General features: G+C 42.1%; 1 protein-coding gene across 1 annotated transcript in view; it reads left to right on the top strand.

The window, feature by feature from the left end:
* The window catches only part of PRKDC (protein kinase, DNA-activated, catalytic subunit), a 2,064,551-nt gene that overhangs the window by 314,628 nt on the left and 1,722,527 nt on the right, over positions 1–27,396 (top strand). The window contains 1 exon segment of the mRNA XM_053715028.1: positions 25,318–25,433. Within this exon segment, the coding sequence (XP_053571003.1) occupies positions 25,318–25,433 (116 nt within the window).

Below are 27,396 nucleotides of genomic sequence, written 5' to 3'. Positions count from 1 at the left end.
ATTTCTAACAAGACTGTGTAATGCTGGAAGGCTGTCATCTCCCCTCATGGGGACCGGTAAGCCATTTTCTTAGTCTCAAACAGAATAAAGGGCTTTATATGGGCTATAAAACTGGTAGACACTTTTATGGGCTAAATCGATTGCTTTATTTGGACATTTTATACATGTTTATGCTGATAATTCACATTTATAAACTTGGGGAACGTTTTTTAACGGCAGGCACTATGTTAGACACCTTTTCCAGTCAGTGAGGGCCTTCCCAGTTGTGGGCTGAGCCTCATTTTCGCGCCATTACTGCGCAGTTGTTTTTGAGAGCAAGACATGCAGATGCATGTGTGAGGATCTGAAAGTAGCTGGAAAAGTTTCTAGAAGGCGTCATTTGGTATCGTATTCCCCTCTGGGTTTGACAAAGTCACAGCAAAGGCTGTAGCTGGGACTGTATAGGGGTTAAAATTGTAAACGGCTCCGGTTCCGTTATTTCTTTCATGTAATTAGCAAGAGTCCATGAGCTAGTGACGTATGGGATATACATTCCTACCAGGAGGGGCAAAGTTTCCCAAACCTCAAAATGCCTATAAATACACCCCTCACCACACCCACAATTCAGTTTTACAAACTTTGCCTCCTATGGAGGTGGTGAAGTAAGTTTGTGCTAGATTCTACGTTGATATGCGCTCCGCAGCAAGTTGGAGCCCGGTTTTCCTCTCAGCGTGCAGTGAATGTCAGAGGGATGTGAGGAGAGTATTGCCTATTTTGAATTCAGTGATCTCCTTCTACGGGGTCTATTTCATAGGTTCTCTGTTATCGGTCGTAGAGATTCATCTCTTACCTCCCTTTTCAGATTGACGATATACTCTTATTTATATACCATTACCTCTGCTGATTTTCGTTTCAGTACTGGTTTGGCTTTCTACAAACATGTAGATGAGTGTCCTGGGGTAAGTAAATTTTATTTTCTGTGACACTCTAAGCTATGGTTGGGCACTTTGTTTATTAAGTTCTAAATATATGTATTCAAACATTTATTTGCCTTGACTCAGGATGTTCAACATTCCTTATTTTCAGACAGTCAGTTTCATATTTGGGATAATGCATTTGAATCAATCATTTTTTCTTACCTTAAAAAATTTGACTCTTTTTTTCCCTGTGGGCTGTTAGGCTCGCGGGGGCTGAAAATGCTTCATTTTATTGCGTCATTCTTGGCGCAGACTTTTTTGGCGCAAAAAATCTTTTCTGTTTCCGGCGTCATACGTGTCGCCGGAAGTTGCGTCATTTTTTGACGTCTTTTTGCGCCAAAAATGTCGGCGTTCCGGATGTGGCGTAATTTTTGGCGCCAAAAAGCATTTAGGCGCCAAATAATGTGGGCGTCTTATTTGGCGCTAAAAAATATGGGCGTCGCTTTTGTCTCCACATTATTTCAGTCTCATTTTTTCTTTGCTTCTGGTTGCTAGAAGCTTGTTTATTGGCATTTTTTCCCATTCCTGAAACTGTCATTTAAGGAATTTGATCAATTTTGCTTTATATGTTGTTTTTTCTCTTACATATTGCAAGATGTCTCACGTTGCATCCGAGTCAGAAGATACTTCAGGAAAATCGCTGTCTAGTGCTGGAACTACCAAAGCTAAGTGTATCTGCTGTAAACTTTTGGTAGCTATTCCTCCGGCTGTTGTTTGTATTAATTGTCATGACAAACTTGTTAATGCAGATAATATTTCCTTTAGTAATGTACCATTGCCTGTTGCAGTTCCTTCAACATCTAAGGTGCAGAATGTTCCTGATAACATAAGAGATTTTGTTTCTGAATCCATCAAGAAGGCTATGTCTGTTATTTCTCCTTCTAGTAAACATAAAAAATCTTTTAAAACCTCTCTCTACAGATGAATTTTTAAATGAACATCATCATTCTGATTCTGATGACTCTTCTGGTTCAGAGGATTCTGTCTCAGAGATTGATGCTGATAAATCTTCATTTCTCCTGTTAAGTGTGATCAGTCCACGGGTCATCATTACTTCTGGGATATTAACTCCTCCCCAACAGGAAGTGCAAGAGGATCACCCAGCAGAGCTGCTATATAGCTCCTCCCCTCTACGTCACACCCAGTCATTCTCTTGCACCCAACTAATAGATAGGATGTGTGAGAGGACTGTGGTGATTTTACTTAGTTTTTATGACTTCAATCAAAAGTTTGTTATTTTAAAACAGCACCGGAGCGTGTTGTTCATTCTCAGGGGGAATTTGAAGAAGAATTTACCTGAGTTTCTATATGATTTTAACCGGAGTAGTTAAGATCATGTTGCTGTTCTCGGCCATCTGAGGGGTGAGGTATACTTCAGATCAGGGGACAGCGGGCAGGGTCACCTGCAAAGAGGTATGTAGCAGCTTATTATTTTCTGAGAATGGAATTGATTAGAAAATACTGCAAATACCTATATAAAGTAAGTTCAGCCTTAAATGCAGTAGTAGCAACTGGTATCAGGCTGTCATGTATGTATATTTCTCCAACATTGGTGTGTCCGGTCCACGGCGTCATCCATTACTTGTGGGATATTCTCCTCCCCTACAGGGAAAGGCAAGGAGAGCACACAGCTGAGCTGTCCATATAGCTCCCCCTCTAGCTCCGCCCCCCAGTCATTCTCCTTGCCGCTCTGAACAAGTAGCATCTCCTCGGGGATGGTGAGGAGTTTGTGGTGTTAGTTGTAGTTTTTTATATCTTCTATCAAGAGTTTGTTATTTTAAAATAGTGCTGGCTTGTACTATTTACTCTACAACAGAAAAGTGATGAAGATTTCTGTTAAGAGGAATATGATTTTAGCACAAGTAACTAGAATCCATTGCTGTTACCACGCAGGACTGTTGAAACAAGAGAACTTCAGTTGGGGGTAACAGTTTGCAGACTCATCTGCTTTAGGTATGACTAGTCTCCTTCTAACAACACAGGCTAATGCTAGATGACAGTCATTTTTCCCCTCAGGGAAAATGGTAAGCCATTTTTCTTTCACCTCAGCAAAAAAGATAACAGGCTTCCCCTTTTTGATTTTTATGCTGGTAGACACTGTTAGGGGCAAAATCGATTGGTTTTTATTACAATATCATGGCATTTGAACTGTTTTATAAGCTCATATACACTTGGGAACGTTTTTTATTGATCTGGCATGTTTTAGACACCTAAATCTAGTCAGGAAGGCCCCTTCACTCTAGTGTGCTGAGGGAGGAAGCCTCATTTTGGTGCTTCAGCTGTGCAGTTGATTTCAAGGCAGTGCATGCAGTTTTCATGTGAGAGGGTCCTGTGACTCAGAAAGTGACTCCAGAAGGCTTATTTCTGTGGATGATTGACCCCTAAGGAAGGTAAAATGCTGCAGCAATACTGTAGCAGGGATTGTAGTGTATAAAAACGGTTAAATCCAACAATTAGCTCTGGTTTGCTTGTTTTAAGAGCTAGAGTCTCCATATTTGCTGTGCAATACTTTCTAAGCATTAGGGTAAACAGACCAAGAAACCTGCTGCTGCTACCAAGACAGCATGAAGGGGTAGCCCCCGATCCGGGACCGGATCTGGTAGGGGGCAGACTATCTCTCTTCGCTCAGGCTTGGGCAAGAGATGTTCCGGATCCCTGGGTACTAGAAATAGTCTCCAAGGGATACCTGCTAGAGTTCAAGGGACTTCCTCCAAAGGGAATATTCCACCTGTCTCACTTATCTTCAGACCAGATAAAGAAACAGGCATTCTTACATTGTGTAAGAGACCTATCAAAGATGGGAGTGATAAACCCAGTCCCCTCCGGGGAACAAGGTCTAGGTTTTTACTCAAACCTGTTTGTGGTTCCCAAAAAAGAGGGAACTTTCAGGCCAATCCTGGATTTAAAGATATTAAACAATTTCCTCAGAGTTCCATCCTTCACGTGGCTCTTCCACACCGCTCCCAGAATTTTCTCAAAGGTGCTAGGGTCCCTTCTAGCGGTCCTAAGGCCGAGGGGCATCGCTGTAGCACCTTATCTAGACGACATCCTAATCCAAGCGTCATTTCTTTCCAAAGCGAGGGCCCACACAGACATTGTGTTGGCTTTTCTCAGATCTCACGGGTGGAAGGTGAACATAGAAAAGAGTTCACTGTCACCGTCCACAAGGGTTCCATTTCTGGGAACAATAATAGATTCAATGGAAATGAAGATCTTCCTGACAGAAGTCAGAAAGTTAAAGCTTCTAAACGCTTGTCAAGTTCTTCATTCTATTCCTCAACCCTCCATAGCTCGGTGCATGGAAGTAATAGGACTAATGGTCGCAGCAATGGACGTGGTTCCTTTTGCTCGAATTCATCTAAGACCATTACAGCTGTGCATGCTCAATCAGTGGAATGGGGACTATACAGACTTGTCTCCCCAAATTCAAGTAGACCAGGTAACCAGGGACTCACTTCTCTGGTGGTTGACCCAGGATCACCTGTCTCAGGGAATGAGTTTCCGCAGACCGGAGTGGGTCATTGTCACGACCGACGCCAGCCTCTTGGGGTGGGGCGCGGTCTGGGACTCCCTGAAAGCTCAGGGCCTATGGTCTCGGGAAGAGTCGCTTCTCCCGATAAACATTTTGGAACTAAGAGCAATATTCAATGCGCTCCTGGCTTGACCTCAGCTAGCGAAAGCCAGGTTCATAAGATTTCAGTCGGACAACATAACGACTGTTGCGTACATCAATCATCAGGGGGGAACAAAGAGTTCCCTAGCGATGAAGGAAGTAACCAAGATCATCCAATGGGCAGAGAATCACTCCTGCCATCTATCTGCTATTCACATCCCAGGAGTAGACAACTGGGAGGCGGACTATTTGAGTCGTCAGACTTTCCATCCGGGGGAGTGGGAACTCCACCCGGAGGTCTTTGCTCAGTTAACCCAATTATGGGGCATTCCAGACATGGATCTAATGGCGTCCCGTCAGAACTTCAAGATTCCTTGTTACGGGTCCAGATCCAGGGATCCCAAGGCGATTCTAGTGGATGCATTAGTGGCGCCTTGGTCGTTCAACCTAGCGTATGTGTTTCCACCGTTTCCTCTCCTTCCCAGGCTCATAGCCAGGATCAAACAGGAAAAGGCCTCGGTGATTCTGATAGCTCCTGCGTGGCCACGCAGGACTTGGTATGCAGACCTGGTGAATATGTCATCGGCTCCACCATGGAAGCTACCTTTGAGACAGGATCTTCTAGTACAAGGTCCATTCGAACATCCAAATCTAGTTTCTCTGCAGCTGACTGCTTGGAAATTGAACGCTTGATTTTATCCAAACGTGGGTTTTCGAATTCTGTGACAGATACTCTGGTCCAAGCCAGAAAACCTGTGACTAGTAAGATTTACCATAAAATATGGCGTAAATATATCTGTTGGTGTGAATCCAAGGGATTCTCCTGGAGTAAAATAAAAATTCCAAGGATTCTCTCCTTTCTCCAAGAAGGTTTGGATAAAGGGTTGTCCGCTAGTTCTCTAAAGGGACAGATTTCTGCTTTATCTGTCTTGTTACACAAACGACTGGCAGCTGTGCCAGATGTACAAGCTTTTGTTCAGGCTTTAGTTAGAATCAAGCCTGTTTACAGAACCATGACTCCTCCTTGGAGTCTAAATTTAGTTCTTTCAGTTCTTCAAGGGGTTCCGTTTGAACCTTTACATTCCATAAATATTAAGTTATTATCTTGGAAAGTACTGTTTTTGGGTGCTATTTCTTCTGCTAGAAGAGTTTCTGAATTATCTGCTTTGCAGTGTAATCCACCCTATCTGGTTTTCCATTCAGATAAGGTTGTTTTGCGTACTAAGCCTGGTTTTCTTCCAAAAGTTGTTTCCAACAAGAATATTAACCAGGAAATAGTTGTTCCTTCTCTGTGTCCGAAACCAGTTTCAAAGAAGGAACGTTTATTAAACAATTTAGATGTTGTTCGTGCTTTAAAGTTCTATTTAGAAGCAACAAAAGATTTTAGACAAACCTCATCTTTGTTTGTCGTTTACTCTGGTAAGAGGAGAGATCAAAAAGCTACTGCTACCTCTCTCTCTTTCTGGCTAAAAAGCATTATCCGATTGGCCTATGAGACTGCCGGACGACAGCCTCCTGACCGAATCACAGCTCACTCTACTAGGGCTGTGGCTTCCACATGGGCCTACAAGAATGAGGCTTCTGTTGATCAGATATGTAAGGCAGCGACTTGGTATTCTCTGCACACTTTTGCCAAATTCTACAAATTTGATACTTATGCTTCTTCGGAGGCTATTTTTGGGAGAAAGGTTTTGCAAGCCGTGGTGCCTTCCATTTAGGTAACCTGATTTGCTCCCTCCCTTCATCCGTGTCCTAAAGCTTTGGTATTGGTTCCCACAAGTAATGGATGACGCCGTGGACCGGACACACCAATGTTGGAGAAAACAGAATTTATGCTTACCTGATAAATTACTTTCTCCAACGGTGTGTCCGGTCCACGGCCCGCCCTGGTTTTCCTAATCAGGTTGAAAATTTTTTTGTCTTTATACACTACAGTCACCACGGCACCCTATAGTTTCTCCTTTTTCTCCTAACCGTCGGTCGAATGACTGGGGGGCGGAGCTAGAGGGGGAGCTATATGGACAGCTCAGCTGTGTGCTCTCCTTGCCTTTCCCTGTAGGGGAGGAGAATATCCCACAAGTAATGGATGACGCCGTGGACCGGACACACCGTTGGAGAAAGTAATTTATCAGGTAAGCATAAATTCTGTTTTTCACTTCAGTAGTCTGGGGAATGGCACTTCACTGGATGATACTGTATGAATAAACCTTAGCCTATATTGCAGTGAGAACGGCTAGCAGTAGGTTTCTGTGACAATTTATTATCAGGTTAAACGTTTTGCTGGCATGTTAAATCGTTTAATTTTCTGAGGTACTGGGTGAAAAATTGTGTTGGGCACTAATTATCCACTTGACGGGCATTTTATTCAATTTTTGACAGTTTACTGATCTCCCTCACTGTTGTGTGTGAGGGGGAGGGGCTTAATTTGGCGCTTTTACTACGCATCAGGAATTCAGTCACAAGTCTGTTTTTCTTCCCTGCATGATCCGGTTCGTCTCTACAGAGCTTAAGGGTCGTCAAAAGTTATTTTGAGGGAGGTAATCACTCACAGCAGACCTGTGAGATAGTGCTTGACTGTGATAAAAAACGTTATATTCTGTACTTTTTTTCTGTCATTTAAGGGTTAGTTATCCATTGCTAATGGGGACAATCCTTTGCTAAATATATATTTTTTCCGGTAAAAATTTGATTTTATTGTTTCTCAACTGTCATAACTTCTGTGCTTCTTAAAGGCACAGTACATTTTTTTCATACTATTGAAATTTAAATTGAAAAGTATTTCCAAGCTGCTGGTTTAATTGCTAGTGTGTTTAACATGTCTGATTCAGAGGAATATCTCTGTGCTATATGTGCTAAAGCCAAAGTGGAGCCCAATAGAAATTTATGTACTAATTGCATTGATGCTACTTTAAATAAAAGTCAATCTGTACAAATTGAACATCATTCACCAAACAACGAGGGGAAAGTTATGCCGACTAACTTGCCTCACGTGTCAGTACCTGAATCTCCCGCTCGGGAGGTGCGTGATTTGGTAACGCCGAGTACTTCAGGGCGGCCATTACAAATCACATTGCAGGACATGGCTAATGTTATGATTGAACTTAGAGGGAAGCGTGACCACTCTGGGGTGAGAACAGAGTGCGCTGATAATACTAGGGCCATGTCAGATACTGGGTCACAGTATGCGGAACATGAGGACGGAGAGCTTCAATCTGCAGGTGACGGTTCCGATCCCAATAGAGTGGATTCAGACATTTCTAATTTTAAGTTTAAGCTTGAGAACCTCCGCGTTCTACTAGGGGAGGTATTAGCGGCTCTGAATGATTGTAACACCGTTGCAATTCCAGAGAAGTTATGTAGGCTGGATAGATACTATGCGGTACCGGCGAGTACTGACGTATTTCCTATACCTAAGAGGCTTACAGAGATAATTACTAAGGAGTGGGATAGGCCCGGTGTACCCTTTTCCCCCCCTCCTGTATTTAGAAAAATGTTCCCAATAGACGCCACCACTCGGGACTTATGGCAGACGATCCCTAAGGTGGAGGGAGCGGTTTCTACTCTGGCTAAGCGTACCACTATCCCGGTGGAGGATAGCTGTGCCTTTTCAGATCCAATGGATAAAAAATTAGAGGGTTACCTTAAGAAAATGTTTGTTCAACAAGGTTTTATACTACAACCCCTTGCATGTATTGCGTCTGTCACGGCCGCGGCAGCTTTTTGGTCCGAGTCCCTGGAAGAGACTCTTGACTCAATTACTATCGAAGAAATTTCAAACAGGCTTAAAACCATTAAGCTAGCTAATTCATTTGTTTCAGATGCCGTAGTACATTTAACTAAACTTACGGCTAAGAATTCCGGTTTCGCCATTCAGGCACGCAGAGCACTGTGGCTAAAATCGTGGTCAGCTGACGTTACTTCTAAATCTAAGTTACTTAACATACCTTTCAAAGGGCAGACCTTATTCGGGCCCGGTTTGAAAGAAATTATCGCTGACATTACAGGAGGTAAAGGCCATGCCCTGCCTCAAGACAGAGCCAAGCCTAGGGCTAGACAGTCTAATTTTCGTTCCTTTCGTAATTTCAAAGCAGGAGCAGCATCAACTTCCTCTGCTCCAAAACAGGAAGGAGCTGTTGCTCGTTACAGACAAGGCTGGAGACCTAACCAGTCCTGGAACAAGGGCAAGCAGGCCAGAAAACCTGCTGCTGCCCCTAAGACGGCAAGAATTGAGGGCCCCCTATCCGGGAACGGATCTAGTGGGGGGCAGACTTTCTCTCTTCGCCCAGGCTTGGGCAAGAGATGTCCAGGATCCCTGGGCACTAGAGATCATATCTCAGGGATATCTTCTGGATTTCAAAACCTCTCCCCCAAAAGGGAGATTCCATCTGTCAAGGTTGTCAACAAACCAAATAAAGAAGGAGGCGTTTCTACGCTGCGTACAAGATCTGTTACTAATGGGAGTGATCCATCCGGTTCCGCGGTCGGAACACGGACAGGGATTTTACTCAAATCTGTTTGTGGTTCCCAAGAAAGAAGGAACCTTCAGACCAATCTTGGATTTAAAGATCCTAAACAAATTCCTAAGAGTTCCATCGTTCAAAATGGAAACTATTCGGACAATTCTACCCATGATCCAAAGGGGTCAGTACATGACCACAGTGGATTTAAAGGATGCTTACCTTCACATTCCGATTCACAGAGATCATTACCAGTATCTAAGGTTTGCCTTCCTAGACAGGCACTACCAGTTTGTAGCTCTTCCATTCGGGTTGGCTACGGCTCCAAGAATCTTCACAAAGGTTCTGGGGGCTCTTCTGGCGGTGCTAAGACCGCGAGGAATTTCGGTAGCTCCATACCTAGACGACATTCTGATACAAGCTTCAAGCTTTCAAACTGCCAAGTCTCATACGGAGTTTGTACTGGCATTTCTGAGATCGCATGGGTGGAAGGTAAACGAAAAGAAGAGTTCTCTCTTTCCACTCACAGGAGTTCCCTTCTTGGGGACTCTTATAGATTCTGTAGAAATGAAGATCTACCTGACAGAAGACAGGTTAACAAAACTTCAAAACGCTTGCCGTGTCCTTCATTCCATTCAACACCCGTCAGTGGCTCAATGCATGGAGGTGATCGGCTTAATGGTAGCGGCAATGGACATAGTACCCTTTGCACGCTTACACCTCAGACCGCTGCAATTGTGCATGCTAAGTCAGTGGAATGGGGATTACTCAGATTTGTCCCCTACTCTGAATCTGGATCAAGAGACCAGAAATTCTCTTCTGTGGTGGCTTTCTCGGCCACATTTGTCCAGGGGGATGCCATTCAGCAGGCCAGAATGGACGATTGTAACAACAGACGCCAGCCTGCTAGGTTGGGGCGCTGTCTGGAATTCCCTGAAGGCTCAGGGATCATGGACTCAGGAGGAGAGTCTCCTACCAATAAACATTCTGGAATTGAGAGCAGTTCTCAATGCCCTTCTGGCTTGGCCCCAATTAACAACTCGGGGGTTCATCAGATTTCAGTCGGACAACATCACGACTGTAGCTTACATCAACCATCAAGGAGGGACAAGAAGCTCCCTAGCGATGATGGAAGTATCAAAGATAATTCGCTGGGCAGAGTCTCACTCTTGCCACCTATCAGCAATCCACATTCCGGGAGTGGAGAACTGGGAGGCGGATTTCTTAAGTCGTCAGACTTTTCATCCGGGGGAGTGGGAACTTCATCCGGAGGTCTTTGCCCAAATACTTCGACGTTGTGAAATAGATCTCATGGCGTCTCGACAGAACGCCAAGCTTCCTCGTTACGGGTCCAGATCCAGGGATCCGGGAGCGGCCCTGGTAGATGCTTTGACAGCACCTTGGACCTTCGGGAGAGCTTATGTGTTTCCACCCTTCCCGATGCTTCCTCGATTGATAGCCAGGATCAAACAGGAGAGAGCATTGGTGATTCTAATAGCGCCTGCGTGGCCACGCAGGACCTGGTATGCAGATCTAGTGGACATGTCATCCTGTCCACCTTGGTCTCTGCCTCTGAGACAGGACCTTCTGATTCAGGGTCCCTTCAAACATCAAAATCTAATTTCTCTGAAGCTGACTGCCTGGAAATTGAACGCTTGATTTTATCAAAACGTGGATTTTCTGAGTCAGTAATTGCTACCTTAATACAGGCTAGGAAGCCTGTTACCAGAAAGATTTACCATAAAATATGGCGTAAATACCTATATTGGTGCGAATCCAAAGGTTACTCTTGGAGTAAGGTTAGGATTCCTAGGATATTGTCTTTTCTACAAGAAGGTTTAGAAAAGGGTTTATTCGCTAGTTCCTTAAAGGGACAGATCTCAGCTCTGTCCATTCTGTTGCACAAACGTCTGTCAGAAGTTCCAGACGTTCAGGCTTTTTGTCAGGCTTTGGCCAGGATTAAGCCTGTGTTTAAAACTGTTGCTCCGCCATGGAGTTTAAACCTTGTTCTTAACGTTTTACAGGGCGTTCCGTTTGAACCCCTTCATTCCATTGATATAAAGTTGTTATCTTGGAAAGTTCTATTTTTAATGGCTATTTCCTCGGCTCGAAGAGTCTCTGAGTTATCAGCCTTACATTGTGATTCTCCTTATTTGATTTTTCACTCGGATAAGGTAGTTCTGCGTACTAAACCTGGGTTCTTACCTAAGGTAGTCACTAACAGGAATATCAATCAAGAGATTGTTGTTCCATCCTTGTGTCCAAATCCTTCTTCAAAGAAGGAACGACTTCTGCACAATCTGGATGTAGTTCGTGCCCTAAAATTTTATTTACAGGCAACTAAAGATTTTCGACAAACGTCTTCCCTGTTTGTCGTTTACTCTGGTCAGAGGAGAGGTCAAAAAGCTTCTGCTACCTCTCTCTCTTTTTGGCTTCGTAGCATAATACGTTTAGCTTATGAGACTGCTGGACAGCAGCCTCCTGAAAGAATTACAGCTCATTCCACTAGAGCTGTGGCTTCCACTTGGGCCTTTAAGAATGAGGCCTCTGTTGAACAGATTTGCAAGGCTGCAACTTGGTCTTCGCTTCATACTTTTTCCAAATTTTACAAATTTGACACTTTTGCTTCTTCGGAGGCTATTTTTGGGAGAAAGGTTCTTCAGGCAGTGGTTCCTTCTGTATAAAGATCCTGCCTGTCCCTCCCGTCATCCGTGTACTTTTGCTTTGGTATTGGTATCCCAGAAGTAATGATGACCCGTGGACTGATCACACTTAACAGGAGAAAACATAATTTATGCTTACCTGATAAATTCCTTTCTCCTGTAGTGTGATCAGTCCACGGCCCGCCCTGTTTTTTATGGCAGGTCTAAATTTTTAAATTATACTCCAGTCACCACTGCACCCTTTAGCTTCTCCTTTCTCGTTGGTTCTTGGTCGAATGACTGGGTGTGACGTAGAGGGGAGGAGCTATATGCAGCTCTGCTGGGTGATCCTCTTGCACTTCCTGTTGGGGAGGAGTTAATATCCCAGAAGTAATGATGACCCGTGGACTGATCACACTACAGGAGAAAGGAATTTATCAGGTAAGCATAAATTATGTTATTTATTTAAAATGGAATTTATTCGTTCTTTACTTAAAGAAGTACTAATTGCTTTAGAAATAGAGGATTCTGGTCCTCTTGATACTAATTCTAAACGTTTAGATAAGGTCTTTAAATCTCCTGTGGTTATTCCAGAAGTTTTTCCTGTTCCTAATGCTATTTCTGAAGTAATTTCCAGAGAATGGGATAAATTGGGTAATTCATTTACTCCTTCTAAACGTTTTAAGCAATTATATCCTGTGCCGTCTGATAGATTAGAATTTTGGGACAAGAATCCCTAAGGTTGATGGGGCTATTTCTACCCTTGCTAAAAGTACTACTATTCCTACGTCAGATGGTACTTCGTTTAAGGATCCTTTAGATAGGAAAATTGAATCCTTTCTAAGAAAAGCTTATCTGTGTTCAGGTAATCTTCTTAGACCTGCTATATCATTGGCTGATGTTGCTGCAGCTTCAACTTTTTGGTTGGAAACTTTAGCGCAACAAGTAACAGATCATGATTCTCATAATATTATTATTCTTCTTCAACATGCTAATAATTTTATCTGTGATGCCATTTTTGATATTATCAGAGTTGATGTCAGGTTTATGTCTCTAGCTATTTTAGCTAGAAGAGCTTTATGGCTTAAAACTTGGAATGCTGATATGGCTTCTAAATCAACTCTACTTTCCATTTCTTTCCAGGGTAACAAATTATTTGGTTCTCAGTTGGATTCTATTATCTCAACTGTTACTGGTGGGAAAGGAACTTTTTTACCACAGGATAGAAAATCTAAGGGTAAAAACAGGGCTAATAATCGTTTTCGTTCCTTTCGTTTCAACAAAGAACAAAAGCCTGATCCTTCATCCTCAGGAGCAGTTTCAGTTTGGAAACCATCTCCAGTCTGGAATAAATCCAAGCCTTCTAGAAAGGCAAAGCCAGCTTCTAAGTCCACATGAAGGTGCGGCCCTCATTCCAGCTCAGCTGGTAGGGGGCAGGTTACGTTTATTCAAAGAAATTTGGATCAATTCTGTTCACAATCTTTGGATTCAGAACATTGTTTCAGAAGGGTACAGAATTGGTTTCAAGATGAGACCTCCTGCAAAGAGATTTTTTCTTTCCCGTGTCCCAGTAAATCCAGTGAAAGCTCAAGCATTTCTGAATTGTGTTTCAGATCTAGAGTTGGCTGGAGTAATTATGCCAGTTCCAGTTCTGGAACAGGGGATGGGGTTTTATTCAAATCTCTTCATTGTACCAAAGAAGGAGAATTCCTTCAGACCAGTTCTGGATCTAAAAATATTGAATCGTTATGTAAGGATACCAACGTTCAAAATGGTAACTGTAAGGACTATCTTGCCTTTTGTTCAGTAAGGGCATTATATGTCCACAATAGATTTACAGGATGCATATCTGCATATTCCGATTCATCCAGATCATTATCAGTTCCTGAGATTCTCTTTTCTGGACAAGCATTACCAGTTTGTGGCTCTGCCGTTTGGCCTAGCTACAGCTCCAAGAATTTTTACAAAGGTTCTCGGTGCCCTTCTGTCTGTAATCAGAGAACAGGGTATTGTGGTATTTCCTTATTTGGACGATATCTTGGTACTTGCTCAGTCTTTACATTTAGCAGAATCTCATACAAATCGACTTGTGTTGTTTCTTCAAGATCATGGTTGGAGGATCAATTCACCAAAAAGTTCATTAATTCCTCAGACAAGGGTAACCTTTCTGGGTTTCCAGATAGATTCAGTGTCCATGACTCTGTCTTTAACAGACAAGAGACGTCTAAAATTGATTTCAGCTTGTCGAAACCTTCAGTCACAATCATTCCCTTCGGTAGCCTTATGCATGGAAATTCTAGGTCTTATGACTGCTGCATCGGACGCGATCCCCTTTGCTCGTTTTCACATGCGACCTCTTCAGCTCTGTATGCTGAATCAATGGTGCAAGGATTACACAAAGATATTTCAATTAATATCTTTAAAACCGATTGTACGACACTCTCTAACGTGGTGGACAGATCACCATCGTTTAATTCAGGGGGCTTCTTTTGTGCTTCCGACCTGGACTGTAATTTCAACAGATGCAAGTCTCACAGGTTGGGGAGCTGTGTGGGGATCTCTGACGGCACAAGGAGTTTGGGAATCTCAGGAGGTGAGATTACCGATCAATATTTTGGAACTCCGTGCAATTTTCAGAGCTCTTCAGTCTTGGCCTCTTCTAAAGAGAGAATCGTTCATTTGTTTTCAGACAGACAATGTCACAACTGTGGCATACATCAATCATCAAGGAGGGACTCACAGTCCTCTGGCTATGAAAGAAGTATCTCGAATTTTGGTTTGGGTGGAATCCAGCTCCTGTCTAATCTCTGCGGTTCATTTCCCAGGTATAGACAATTGGGAAGCGGATTATCTCAGTCGCCAAACGTTGCATCCGGGCGAATGGTCTCTTCACCCAGAGGTATTTCTTCAGATTGTTCAAATGTGGGAGCTTCCAGAGATAGATCTGATGGCGTCTCATCTAAACAAGAAACTTCCCAGGTATCTGTCCAGATCCCGGGATCCTCAGGCAGAAGCAGTGGATGCATTATCACTTCCTTGGAAGTATCATCCTGCCTATATCTTTCCGCCTCTAGTTCTTCTTCCAAGAGTAATCTCCAAGATTCTGAAGGAATGCTCGTTTGTTCTGCTGGTAGCTCCGGCATGGCCTCACAGGTTTTGGTATGCGGATCTTGTCCGGATGGCCTCTTGCCATCCGTGGACTCTTCCGCTACGACCAGACCTTCTGTCGCAAGGTCCTTTTTTCCATCAGGATCTCAAATCCTTAAATTTAAAGGTATGGAGATTGAACGCTTGATTCTTGGTCAAAGAGGTTTCTCTGACTCTGTGATTAATACTATGTTACAGGCTCGTAAATCTGTATCCAGAGAGATATATTATAGAGTCTGGAAGACTTATATTTCTTGGTGTCTTTCTCATCATTTTTCTTGGCATTCTTTTAGAATTCCGAGAATTTTACAGTTTCTTCAGGATGGTTTAGATAAAGGTTTATCCGCAAGTTCTTTGAAAGGACAAATCTCTGCTCTTTCTGTTCTTTTTCACAGAAAGATTGCTAATCTTCCTGATATTCATTGTTTTGTACAAGCTTTGGTTCGTATAAAACCTGTCATTAAGTCAATTTCTCCTCCTTGGAGTTTGAATTTGGTTCTGGGGGCTCTTCAAGCTCCTCCGTTTGAACCTATGCATTCTTTGGACATTAAATTACTTTCTTGGAAAGTTTTGTTCCTTTTGGCGATCTCTTCTGCCAGAAGAGTCTCTGAACTATCTGCTCTTTCTTGTGAGTCTCCTTTTCTGATTTTTCATCAGGATAAGGCGGTGTTGCGAACTTCTTTTGAATTTTTACCTAAAGTTGTGAATTCCAACAACATTAGTAGAGAAATTGTGGTTCCTTCATTATGTCCTAATCCTAAGAATTCTAAGGAGAAATCGTTGCATTCTTTGGATGTTGTTAGAGCTTTAAAATATTATGTTGAAGCTACTAAGTCTTTCCGAAAGACTTCTAGTTTATTTGTTATCTTTTCCGGTTCTAGAAAAGGCCAGAAAGCTTCTGCCATTTCTTTGGCATCTTGGTTGAAATCTTTAATTCATCTTGCCTATGTTGAGTCGGGTAAAACTCCGCCTCAAAGGATTACAGCTCATTCTACTAGGTCAGTTTCTACTTCCTGGGCGTTTATTAATGAGGCTTCGGTTGATCAGATTTGCAAAGCAGCAACTTGGTCCTCTTTGCATACTTTTACTAAATTCTACCATTTTGATGTATTTTCTTCTTCTGAAGCAGTTTTTGGTAGAAAAGTACTTCAGGCAGCGGTTTCAGTTTGAATCTTCTGCTTATGTTTTTCATTAAACTTTATTTTGGGTGTGGATTATTTTCAGCAGGAATTGGCTGTCTTTATTTTATCCCTCCCTCTCTAGTGACTCTTGCGTGGAAAGATCCACATCTTGGGTAATCATTATCCCATACGTCACTAGCTCATGGACTCTTGCTAATTACATGAAAGAAAACATAATTTATGTAAGAACTTACCTGATAAATTCATTTCTTTCATATTAGCAAGAGTCCATGAGGCCCGCCCTTTTTTTTTGTGGTGGTTATGATTTTTTTGTATAAAGCACAATTATTCCAATTCCTTATTTTATATGCTTTCGCACTTTTTTCTTATCACCCCACTTCTTGGCTATTCGTTAAACTGAATTGTGGGTGTGGTGAGGGGTGTATTTATAGGCATTTTGAGGTTTGGGAAACTTTGCCCCTCCTGGTAGGAATGTATATCCCATACGTCACTAGCTCATGGACTCTTGCTAATATGAAAGAAATGAATTTATCAGGTAAGTTCTTACATAAATTATGTTTTTAAGGGTTAAAGCTCTGAAAATTGGTGTGCAATACTTTTAATGCTTTAAGACACTGTGGTGAAAATTTGGTAAATTTTGAACAATTCCTTCATATTTTTTCACATATTCAGTAATAAAGTGTGTTCTGTTTAAAATTTAAAGAGACAGTAACGGTTTTGATTTAAAACGGTTTTTGTGCTTTATTGACAAGTTTAAGCCTGTTTAACATGTCTGTGCCTTCGGATAAGCTATGTTCTATATGTATGAAAGCCAATGTGTCTCCCCATTCAAAATTGTGTGATAATTGTGTCATAGCGTCTAAACAAAGTAAGGACAGTACTGCCACAGATAATGAAATTGCCCAAGATGATTCCTCAGATGAGGGGAGTAGACATGATACTACATCATCTCCTACTGTGTCTACACCAGTTTTGCCCACGCAGGAGGCCCCTAGTACTTCTAGCACGCCAATGCTTATTACCATGCAACAATTGACGGCTGTAATGGATAACTCCATAGCAAATATTTTATCCAAAATGCCTGCATATCAGAGAAAGCGCGATTGCTCTGTTTTAAACACTGAAGAGCAAGAGGGCGCTGATGATAATTGTTCTGTCATACCCTCACACCAATCTGAAGTGGCCATGAGGGAGGTTTTGTCAGATGGGGAAATTTCAGATTCAGGAAAAATTTCTCAACAAGCTGAACCTGATGTTGTGACATTTAAATTTAAATTAGAACATCTCCGCGCACTGCTTAAGGAGGTGTTATCTACTCTGGATGATTGTGACAACTTGGTCATTCCAGAGAAATTATGCAAAATGGACAAGTTTCTAGAGGTTCCGGTGCACCCCGACGCTTTTCCTATACCCAAGCGGGTGGCGGACATAGTGAATAAGGAGTGGGAGAAGCCCGGCATACCTTTTGTTCCCCCCCCCCCTATATTTAAGAAATTATTTCCTATGGTCAACCCCAGAAAGGACTTATGGCAGACAGTCCCTAAGGTCGAGGGGGCAGTTTCTACTCTAAACAAGCGCACTACTATTCCTATTGAGGATAGTTGTGCTTTCAAAGATCCTATGGATAAAAAATTGGAAGGTTTGCTTAAAATGATTTTTGTACAGCAAGGTTACCTTCTACAACCCATTTCGTGCATTATCCCTGTCACTACAGCAGCGTGTTTCTGGTTCGAGGAACTGGAAAAGTCGCTCAGTAGAGAGACTCCATATGAGGAGGTTATGGACAGAGTTCACGCACTTAAGTTGGCTAACTCTTTTATTTTAGATGCCGCTTTGCAATTAGCCAGGTTAGCGGCGAAAAATTCAGGGTTTGCAATTGTGGCGCGCAGAGCGCTTTGGCTAAAGTCTTGGTCAGCGGATGTATCATCCAAGACAAAATTGCTTAACATCCCTTTCAAAGGTAAAACTCTCTTTGGGCCAGAATTAAAAGAGATCATTTCAGACATCACTGGAGGAAAGGGCCACGCCCTTCCACAAGATAGGCCTTTCAAGGCCAAGAATAAGTCTAATTTTCGTTCCTTTCGCAATTTCAGGAACGGACCGACCTCTAATCCTGCATCCTCTAAGCAAGAGGGTAAAGCCTCACAGACCAAACCAGCCTGGAAACCTATGCAAGGCTGGAACAAGGGTAAGCAGGCCAAGAAGCCTGCTGCTGCTAACAAAACAGCATGAAGGAGTAGCCCCCGATCCGGGACCGGATCTAGTGGGAGGCAGACTCTCTCTCTTCGCTCAGGCCTGGGCAAGAGATGTTCAGGATCCCTGGACGCTAGAAATAGTTTCTCAGGGTTATCTTCTGGAATTCAAGGAACTACCCCCAAGGGGAAGGTTCCACATGTCTCACTTATCCTCAAACCAAATAAAGAGACAGGCGTTCTTACATTGTGTAGAAGACCTGTTAAAAATGGGAGTGATACACCCAGTTCCAATGACGGAACAAGGAATGGGATTTTACTCAAATCTGTTCATAGTTCCCAAAAAAGAGGGAACCTTCAGACCAATTCTGGATTTAAAGATCCTAAACAAATTCCTCAGGGTACCATCGTTCAAAATGGAAACCATTCGAACGATTCTACCCACTATCCAGGAAGGTCAATTTATGACTACCGTGGATCTAAAGGATGCGTACCTACATATTCCTATCCACAAAGAACATCATCAGTTTCTAAGGTTCGCCTTTCTGGACAAACATTACCAGTTTGTGGCCCTCCCATTCGGGTTAGCCACTGCTCCAAGGATTTTCACAAAGGTACTCGGGTCCCTTTTAGCGGTTCTAAGACCGAGGGGCATTGCAGTAGTACCATATTTGGACGACATTCTAATACAAGCGTCGTCTCTGTCAAAAGCAAAGGCTCATACAGACATAGTTCTGGCCTTTCTCAGATCGCACGGATGGAAGGTGAACATAGAAAAAAGTTCTCTGTCTCCGTCAACAAGAGTTCCCTTCTTGGGAACAATAATAGATTCCTTAGAAATGAGGATTTTTCTGACAGAGGTCAGAAAGTCAAAACTTCTAAGCACTTGTCAAGTTCTTCATTCTGTTCCACGCCCTTCCATAGCTCAGTGCATGGAAGTAGTAGGGTTGATGGTTGCAGCAATGGACATAGTTCCTTTTGCACGGATTCATCTAAGACCATTACAACTGTGCATGCTCAAACAGTGGAATGGGGACTATACAGACTTGTCTCCAGTGATTCAAGTAGATCAGAAGACCAGAGATTCACTCCGTTGGTGGCTGACCCTGGACCATCTATCCAAGGGAATGAGCTTCCGCAGACCAGAGTGGGTCATTGTCACAACCGACGCCAGTCTAGTGGGCTGGGGCGCGGTCTGGGAATCCCTGAAAGCTCAGGGACTATGGTCTCGGGAAGAGTCTCTTCTCCCGATAAACATTCTGGAACTAAGAGCGATATTCAATGCTCTCAGGGCTTGGCCTCAGCTTGCAAAGGCCAGATTCATAAGATTCCAATCAGACAACATGACGACCGTTGCGTATATCAATCATCAGGGGGGAACAAGGAGTTCCCTGGCGATGAAAGAAGTGACCAAGATAATTCAATGGGCGGAGGATCACTCCTGCCATCTATCTGCGATCCACATCCCAGGTGTGGAAAACTGGGAAGTGGATTATCTGAGTCGTCAGACATTCCATCTGGGGGAGTGGGAACTCCACCCGGAGATCTTTGCCCAGTTGACTCAATTATGGGGCATTCCAGACATGGATCTGATGGCGTCTCGTCAGAACTTCAAGGTTCCTTGTTACGGGTCCAGATCCAGGGATCCCAAGGCGACTCTAGTAGATGCACTAGTAGCACCTTGGAACTTCAACCTAGCTTATGTGTTTCCACCGTTTCCTCTCATTCCCAGGCTGGTAGCCAGGATCAAACAGGAGAGGGCTCCGGTGATCTTGATAGCTCCTGCGTGGCCACGCAGGACTTGGTATGCAGACCTGGTGAATATGTCATCGGTTCCACCATGGAAGCTACCTTTGAGACAGGACCTTCTTGTTCAGGGTCCATTCGAACATCCAAATCTGGTCTCCCTCCAGCTGACGGCTTGGAGATTGAACGCTTGATTCTATCAAAGCATGGGTTTTCAGATTCTGTGATAGATACTCTGGTTCAGGCCAGAAAACCGGTAACTAGAAAGATTTACCATAAAATATGGAAAATATATATCTGTTGGTGTGAATCCAAGGGATTCCCATGGAATAAGATAAAAATTCCTAAGATTCTTTCCTTTCTGCAAGAAGGTTTGGAGAAAGGATTATCTGCGAGTTCTCTAAAGGGACAGATTTCTGCTTTATCTGTCTTACTACACAAACGACTGGCAGCTGTGCCAGATGTTCAAGCATTTGTTCAGGCTCTGGTTAGGATCAAGCCTGTTTACAGACCTTTGACTCCTCCCTGGAGTCTAAATTTAGTTCTTTCAGTTCTTCAAGGGGTTCCGTTTGAACCTCTACATTCCATAGATATTAAGTTATTATCTTGGAAAGTTTTGTTTTTGGTTGCTATTTCTTCTGCTAGAAGAGTTTCAGAGTTATCTGCTCTGCAGTGTTCTCCGCCCTATCTGGTGTTCCATGCAGATAAGGTGGTTTTGCGTACTAAGCCTGGTTTTCTTCCAAAGGTTGTTTCTAACAAAAATATTAACCAGGAGATAGTTGTACCTTCTTTGTGTCCGAACCCAGTTTCAAAGAAGGAACGTTTGTTACACAATTTGGACGTAGTCCGTGCTCTAAAATTCTATTTAGAGGCTACAAAAGATTTCAGACACACATCTTCTCTGTTTGTCGTCTATTCTGGTAAAAGGAGAGGTAAAAAAGTGACTTCTACCTCTCTTTCCTTTTGGCTGAAAAGCATCATCCGATTGGCTTACGAGACTGCCGGACGGCAGCCTCCTGAAAGAATCACAGCTCACTCTACTAGGGCTGTGGCTTCCACATGGGCCTTCAAGAATGAGGCTTCTGTTGATCAGATATGTAAGGCAGCGACTTGGTCTTCACTGCACACTTTTGCCAAATTTTACAAATTTGATACTTTTGCTTCTTCGGAGGCTATTTTTGGGAGAAAGGTTTTGCAAGCCGTGGTGCCTTCCGTTTAGGTAACCTGATTTGCTCCCTCCCTTCATCCGTGTCCTAAAGCTTTGGTATTGGTTCCCACAAGTAAGGATGACGCCGTGGACCGGACACACCAATGTTGGAGAAAACAGAATTTATGCTTACCTGATAAATTACTTTCTCCAACGGTGTGTCCGGTCCACGGCCCGCCCTGGTTTTTTAATCAGGTCTGATGAATTATTTTCTCTAACTACAGTCACCACGGTACCATATGGTTTCTCCTATTTTTTTCCTCCTGTCCGTCGGTCGAATGACTGGGGTGGGCGGAGCCTAGGAGGGACTATATGGCCAGCTTTGCTGGGACTCTTTGCCATTTCCTGTTGGGGAAGAGATATTCCCACAAGTAAGGATGACGTCGTGGACCGGACTCACCGTTGGAGAAAGTAATTTATCAGGTAAGCATAAATTCTGTTTTCTAACAGGAGCATAAGGGTTAAAAAAGCATGATGAGTTCTGCTGGGAGCCTTTATGTCCTGTCCTGCATGGCAGCACACAGTATCAGTGTAATAATTCTACACACAGTACTACTACTGCCTGCCCTGGGATGTTGGCTGAGCCACGGACAACCTCTGCTGCTCTTGAGCTAATAAATATTTAACAGCCTCAGCCGCTAAAGAGTTAGCTTAGTAAGGTCAGGTCAGGCAGTGACAGTCTCTCAAAGAAGAGTAGAGGAGCTTCAAATACTGCTGTTTGCCACTCAAAAGACGTTCTTTCTCCCTGCTCCCGCGCTAACTGCCTCTGCAGATACTCACAGACAGGCTCAGTGGAGGCAGCAGACTGTGAAGAAAAGCAGGGGTGCAGGAGAAGCAAAATGCAAAATGAAAAAATGTCATCCCACGCTAACTGCCTGCTCTACATCAGTTAGCAGCAGGGTGCTCCTTAGGCTTCCAACAGTTAGTGCTTTTCTTGCCTCAAATGACTACAACAATAAAAAGAAAAACTTGAAATAAAAAGAAATGTAAGAGCCCCCAGTCACTGGCCGCGCAATGGAACAGCCAGGTCTGCCTGCTTAGAATGGAAACGGCCCTTGCCACACTGAAAGCACTTAGCACTTGGTATGTGCTGTAATAGTGTAATGCAACCACAGTGTTGCACTCAAAATATGCTGGGGATGTTTGAAGAGAATTCCACATTAACCTTTAAACACATGACATTATTCTAAAAATGTGAGATGCATTAATAGATTGCGATTAGCCATTCCTTACAATGCACAGCTCTGAAAACAAATCAAATGTATTAATATGGCATTAACTCATTGATATGAGCCATTACACTACACAGAAGTCAGCAGCAGCACACGTACGTGTTATATTGTGAGTGATTAAATGGTGCTGTACTTACATAGCTGCTGTTAGAGTTAACCCTTCAGTGACTGGGGTAGTGCCAATTGCTGCGCATAGCACATAAAGAGAACTACATAAGTAGCCCGCACCTCTGAACTGAATCCCATGAGCCACGATGCTCCTCCTCCCACACACACAGCTCTTAGTGTGCGAGTGTCACGTGACAGCTGGCTCCCACACACTAAGAGCTGTGCTCTTAAGAAGGCTATGGGCTGGTCTGTAGGTGGCGCTGCAGTCAATGCAGTTTTAAAGTGGAAAGTGCTTTTGCCTATACTTCTATCTATCGCACTGCACAGCAGGTGCGATAGATAGAAGTATTAGGCAAAAGCCCATTCCACTTCAGCCTAAAAAACTGCAATTTTAATGTTTTTTAAGTCAAAACTGCAGTGGAGCCTGGAGGATTTTTTTATTTAGTCAGGAAATAAAGTTTAAAAAATTTAATTTTTAATTTTATTTCTCAATCTTTTTTTTTTTTTTTTTCATCAGTGGTCAGGGTGGGGTCATCAGGGGTCAGGGGGTTCACGTGCTCAAGTGCTCCTATAGAGGAGCCTCCACTGTCAGTTATTCAGTCTTATTTGGCTAACAGTTTTATGTGAGAAATGGTTAATCTATTAAAGGTGGTAGGCATATTTTTTCATTTAGTTCATGTGTAAAGCAATGCAATGGCCAATAGAATTGTTGTTTCAGTTTTAAATAGGTGCGAATAGCACAGCTCTAACAGGCTATGATTACGTCTTGTTAGCCAAAACGCGTAAGCCGCAAGTGCTGCGCTTAACACCCGATGTTTGTTCTGCAAGCTTTGATACTTGTTTTTAAAATTGTGCAATAAAAGGACGTTTTAAACTTTTGAGGAGCAAATCGCTTTATTGTCTTCTAATAGTAAATAACCCCTCATAATGCAAACCGTGATATGTGGCAGGGTCCATTAACTATTAGGTAAATATATCAAAGAGCAATATGTATTATAAACTAAACATTAAGAAATGTCTATGGAAACTAAAGAATATTTTCATGAAAAGTAGCACACTACTCATGCTGATAAGGAGCAATTGAATACAAGCCATTATCCATATTTTATTGATAAATAACACAGTACTGAGGCTTTTAAGGGCAATTAGATACAAGATATTATGCATTATATAATGATAAATAGCACACTACCCAAGCTTGTAAGGGGCAATTAAATACAAGCTGTATATTTAAGAGTTTTAGAAGAGCATTCAACATACTGCGAAGAATGTAAGGAAAATGCATACATAAAATATTCAGTTAACATTGCAAACCTGACTTAGGGTACCATGTCAAAAGTACCTAGTATCTAGACAAAATGCTGAAACCCTCCAATGAGAAACTACACAACATTAGAGTCACGTGCCAGGGCTATGTATATATGGAGACATACAGTTTATACATTGATCACAGCTACCAGGATATAGAGTGTCACTGATTGGGTAATGAAATTTGTCCATATTAGAGCCTCACCTTAATCCCACTGGTTCAGCAAAAGAGCCGCCACTTGAGGGCCCTGTTTACGCACCCAATATACAATTATGTAACTGATATAATATCTTTATGCTCCCCTATCTAAGTAACATTCAGTGCCCCACACATCCCTTAATGCCTATCTAAATTAAGAGACCGCTCCCACAACATGCAGGCATCCCACACTGGACTGGGAAAATTAACCTCTGATGGGACCATGTTGCCAGCTTGGTCAGCAGTCTCAGGGTACAACCCCTAAACTAACCCACTCCAGTTCTCCAAGCTATAGGGACTAGTGGGTGTAGAATAAACTGAGAGGTCAGCCATAGACTCCAAGCTGTAATAGGACTGCGCACATGGGTGCCGGCCGCTCTCCCCGGCACATTCACAGCCTGGTAGTCTCCAAAAAAAGTAAGAGTCAAAGCCACTAGTCTCTTTATAAAAATTCCCTTTAATAGCAGAAGCGTGAGTCGCAGGGATCGTAAAGTCTCCATCTTGCAACAGAATCAGCACTCCATCAGCTCCCATTTCATTCTCCTGCACAGTATAGAGTTGCAGCCGCCGAGAAGAAACAGCCGGATCTGCTCCTAATTCAGGGTCTAACGCTTAAGGTTGAAGCTCAGCCATAGATGATCCTGTAGCTGTTTGCAGCTCATGTGGGATGCGGGGAGACTTGGCTTTATAGCGGGTAGGTTTATCTGGCAGCACAGAGCTCACGCTGTGTTGTGACTCTGCATGCAGCTCCCCCAGGCCGCAATCCGTCTTCCTGGCCATGTTGGGCTCTGCCTTATCCTCTTTTGTACCCTGAGCCTCTGCAATTGCTGTGATTCGGTTGAATCGAAGCTGTATTTGTCGGTCAAATTGAGCAAATAAGGCTTGCACCTGCAGATACAGTAGCTCTTCCATGGTCAAAGAAATATTGTAAGTTAGGCAGAGGATATCAATATTCTCTGCTTACCCGGTTTCCTGGGGGGGGGGGGGGGGAGCTGAACTCTCTCTTCTTAGATGTGATCAGTTTTGCTCAGTTTAGATCTGTGGTTTTAGTGCATTTAAGTTGTTAATATTTTGTTGGCTAATATAATAGCAGCAATAAGGCGTAATGTTGTGATAATAATTATGCAGCATTAACTAATGTTCTAATGAATACTACATCAACCAAAAGGAACCATCAAAAAAACCTATATGAATAATTTAGCACAACAGTGCTATAAAACATGTTTATACGCATATGCACACTATGAAGACTGAACATTTTTTGTTTCCTACATTTTTAGGTTTAGGTAGCTCTTTTTTGTAGTCTTTACCTACTTTGATTGCTTATATTTAGATAACCAAATTATTTTTTCTCCGCTTTCCTTTTAGGGTGATTCGGATATAAGCAGTTCATTGCTCATTGCTACCTCTGATCCAGCAGCCAATCTTTATCCTACAAAGCCAAAAGATTTTACTGCTTTTGTGAACCTAGTAGATTTTTGCAGGTAAGTTTTAATCTTAAACTTCAAATCAAAGAACTTTAATTATTGTTTTGTGTGGTAAATTAATTGGTTTAGACTTGCAATAGACATAATATTTGGTGTGCAAAAAATAAACATGTTTCTCATTGACAGCTCAGTCATGTCTAATTTTATTTAGCTTATGTGTGATCCTCTTTAATGCTGCATGCTTAATTAAACTATTAATTATTTCTATGAGGTTATTTGAATGATTTATTACACAGACCATATATAAAAGCAGTGTCAAATCACTGTTAAACCACAACTTTACAAATTAAAAGGGGTATGGGAGATAAGCATTCAATTTAAAGGGACATGAAACCCAAAATTTTTCTTTCATGATTCAGATAAAGAATAAAATTATTAAAAAAAACTTTCCGATTTACTTCTATTATCCAATTTGCTTCATTTTATGTTATTATTTGTTAAATAAATATCTAGGTAGGTAGCGTGCTCATGTCTGGAGTGCTACATGACAGGAAATAGTGCTACCATCTAGTGCTCTTGCTAATGCATAACAGTGTTGCAAAACTGCTGACGTATAGTGCTGCAGACTCCCGAGCTTACCTTCTGATTTTAAAACAAAGAAAATCTGATAATTGAAGTACTGTGGAAAGTTGTATGCTCTATCTGAATTATTAAAGAAAATGTTTGGGCTTTATGTCCCATTAGTGTGTACAGAGGTAAAAGGGCTCAACCAAGAACAAACCGCTCAGTAGCTTGTTCTATGGTGAGTTACCACCTGGAAGCAACCTCTTTTAGCCCAGTTTTGCTTTCCACAGAGTAGAACTTTCCAAAAGTATATGAGTCTGATCCCGACTTAAAAGGTCAGAATTCTCTGTAGGAGTATATTAATTTAAATGTGTCCTTTACACCCCAAGAACAAAATGCTTGTTTGCATTTTATTTTGGCATCAATAAAACAGACTTTAATTTTAATCTTCTGCAACTATCATCTTACTTTAGGTTTATTCATTTGGCGCCAGCTGGCCCACACGACTTTTGGCTAAGAGGTGGAAACATCACCTCACAGCAAAATAGGATTCTGCCGTGGGCTGCCTGAGGAGCTCAGTGCGGTGAACGCTTCAAACAAATAAACGAACTTTCAGCATGAAGTATTTTATATTTTATGACTGAAAGTCCCCTTTATTTGTTCCAATGGTAAAGCCGAGCGTTTCACAAACGTTAGGATTTACTATCACTTTAACTGAAAAAAACAAACATTTTTTTATATCAGTAAAGCCTTGTTTACCTGTGTCTCATGCTAAATTGGCTTAATAATTGCTAATGTTGTTCAAATGCATTCATTGTTCACATTGTTCACTAATAAATTAAGTGTTATATTTAGCACTTACTTGGAATTAATGTTCATCTTGCCCTTGCCCCTGGTACACCAGTCTTAGGTTCTAAATATTATTTATTAAGCTGCATATGAGAAGGCCAGCATTCTTCCCGTATTCATTGACATAGAGTAAGACATACTTATGATATTCTAGTTACTGAAAACTAAAGAAACTCATCAGATGGTGAGAGTACACGAATATCACTTACCCTGCATCCAATGTCCTTTCTTTTGCCTCCTTGATGGAGTGAGGTGAAAGTTGAAAGACTGATGTAAAAGAGAAAATTGTAGCGCCTAATTAGAAACACATAGGCTCCCAAAATAATCTCCTACTCAGATTATAATTTTTACAAATTTCGCATCATAACGGAGCCCATAAAAAGGCTAAAATATGAACAGGATATACATATAGCAATAAACCGTATTAAAATATAACAATTTATTTCACAAATAATATGACTATATTCACATATATAAGAAAATGATTAAAATGTGAGAGTGGCCAACAATAGTCCCAAAATAAAAAAAAATAAGAAATAAAATCATATAACTCCAATATATATATATATATATATATATATATGCAGTGGGGGAAAACTCCAGTGTG

This window comes from Bombina bombina, chromosome 5, assembly GCF_027579735.1.
Source record: "Bombina bombina isolate aBomBom1 chromosome 5, aBomBom1.pri, whole genome shotgun sequence".
Classification (NCBI taxonomy): Eukaryota; Metazoa; Chordata; class Amphibia; order Anura; family Bombinatoridae; genus Bombina; species Bombina bombina.
This window is presented reverse-complemented; position numbering and strand designations above follow the sequence as displayed.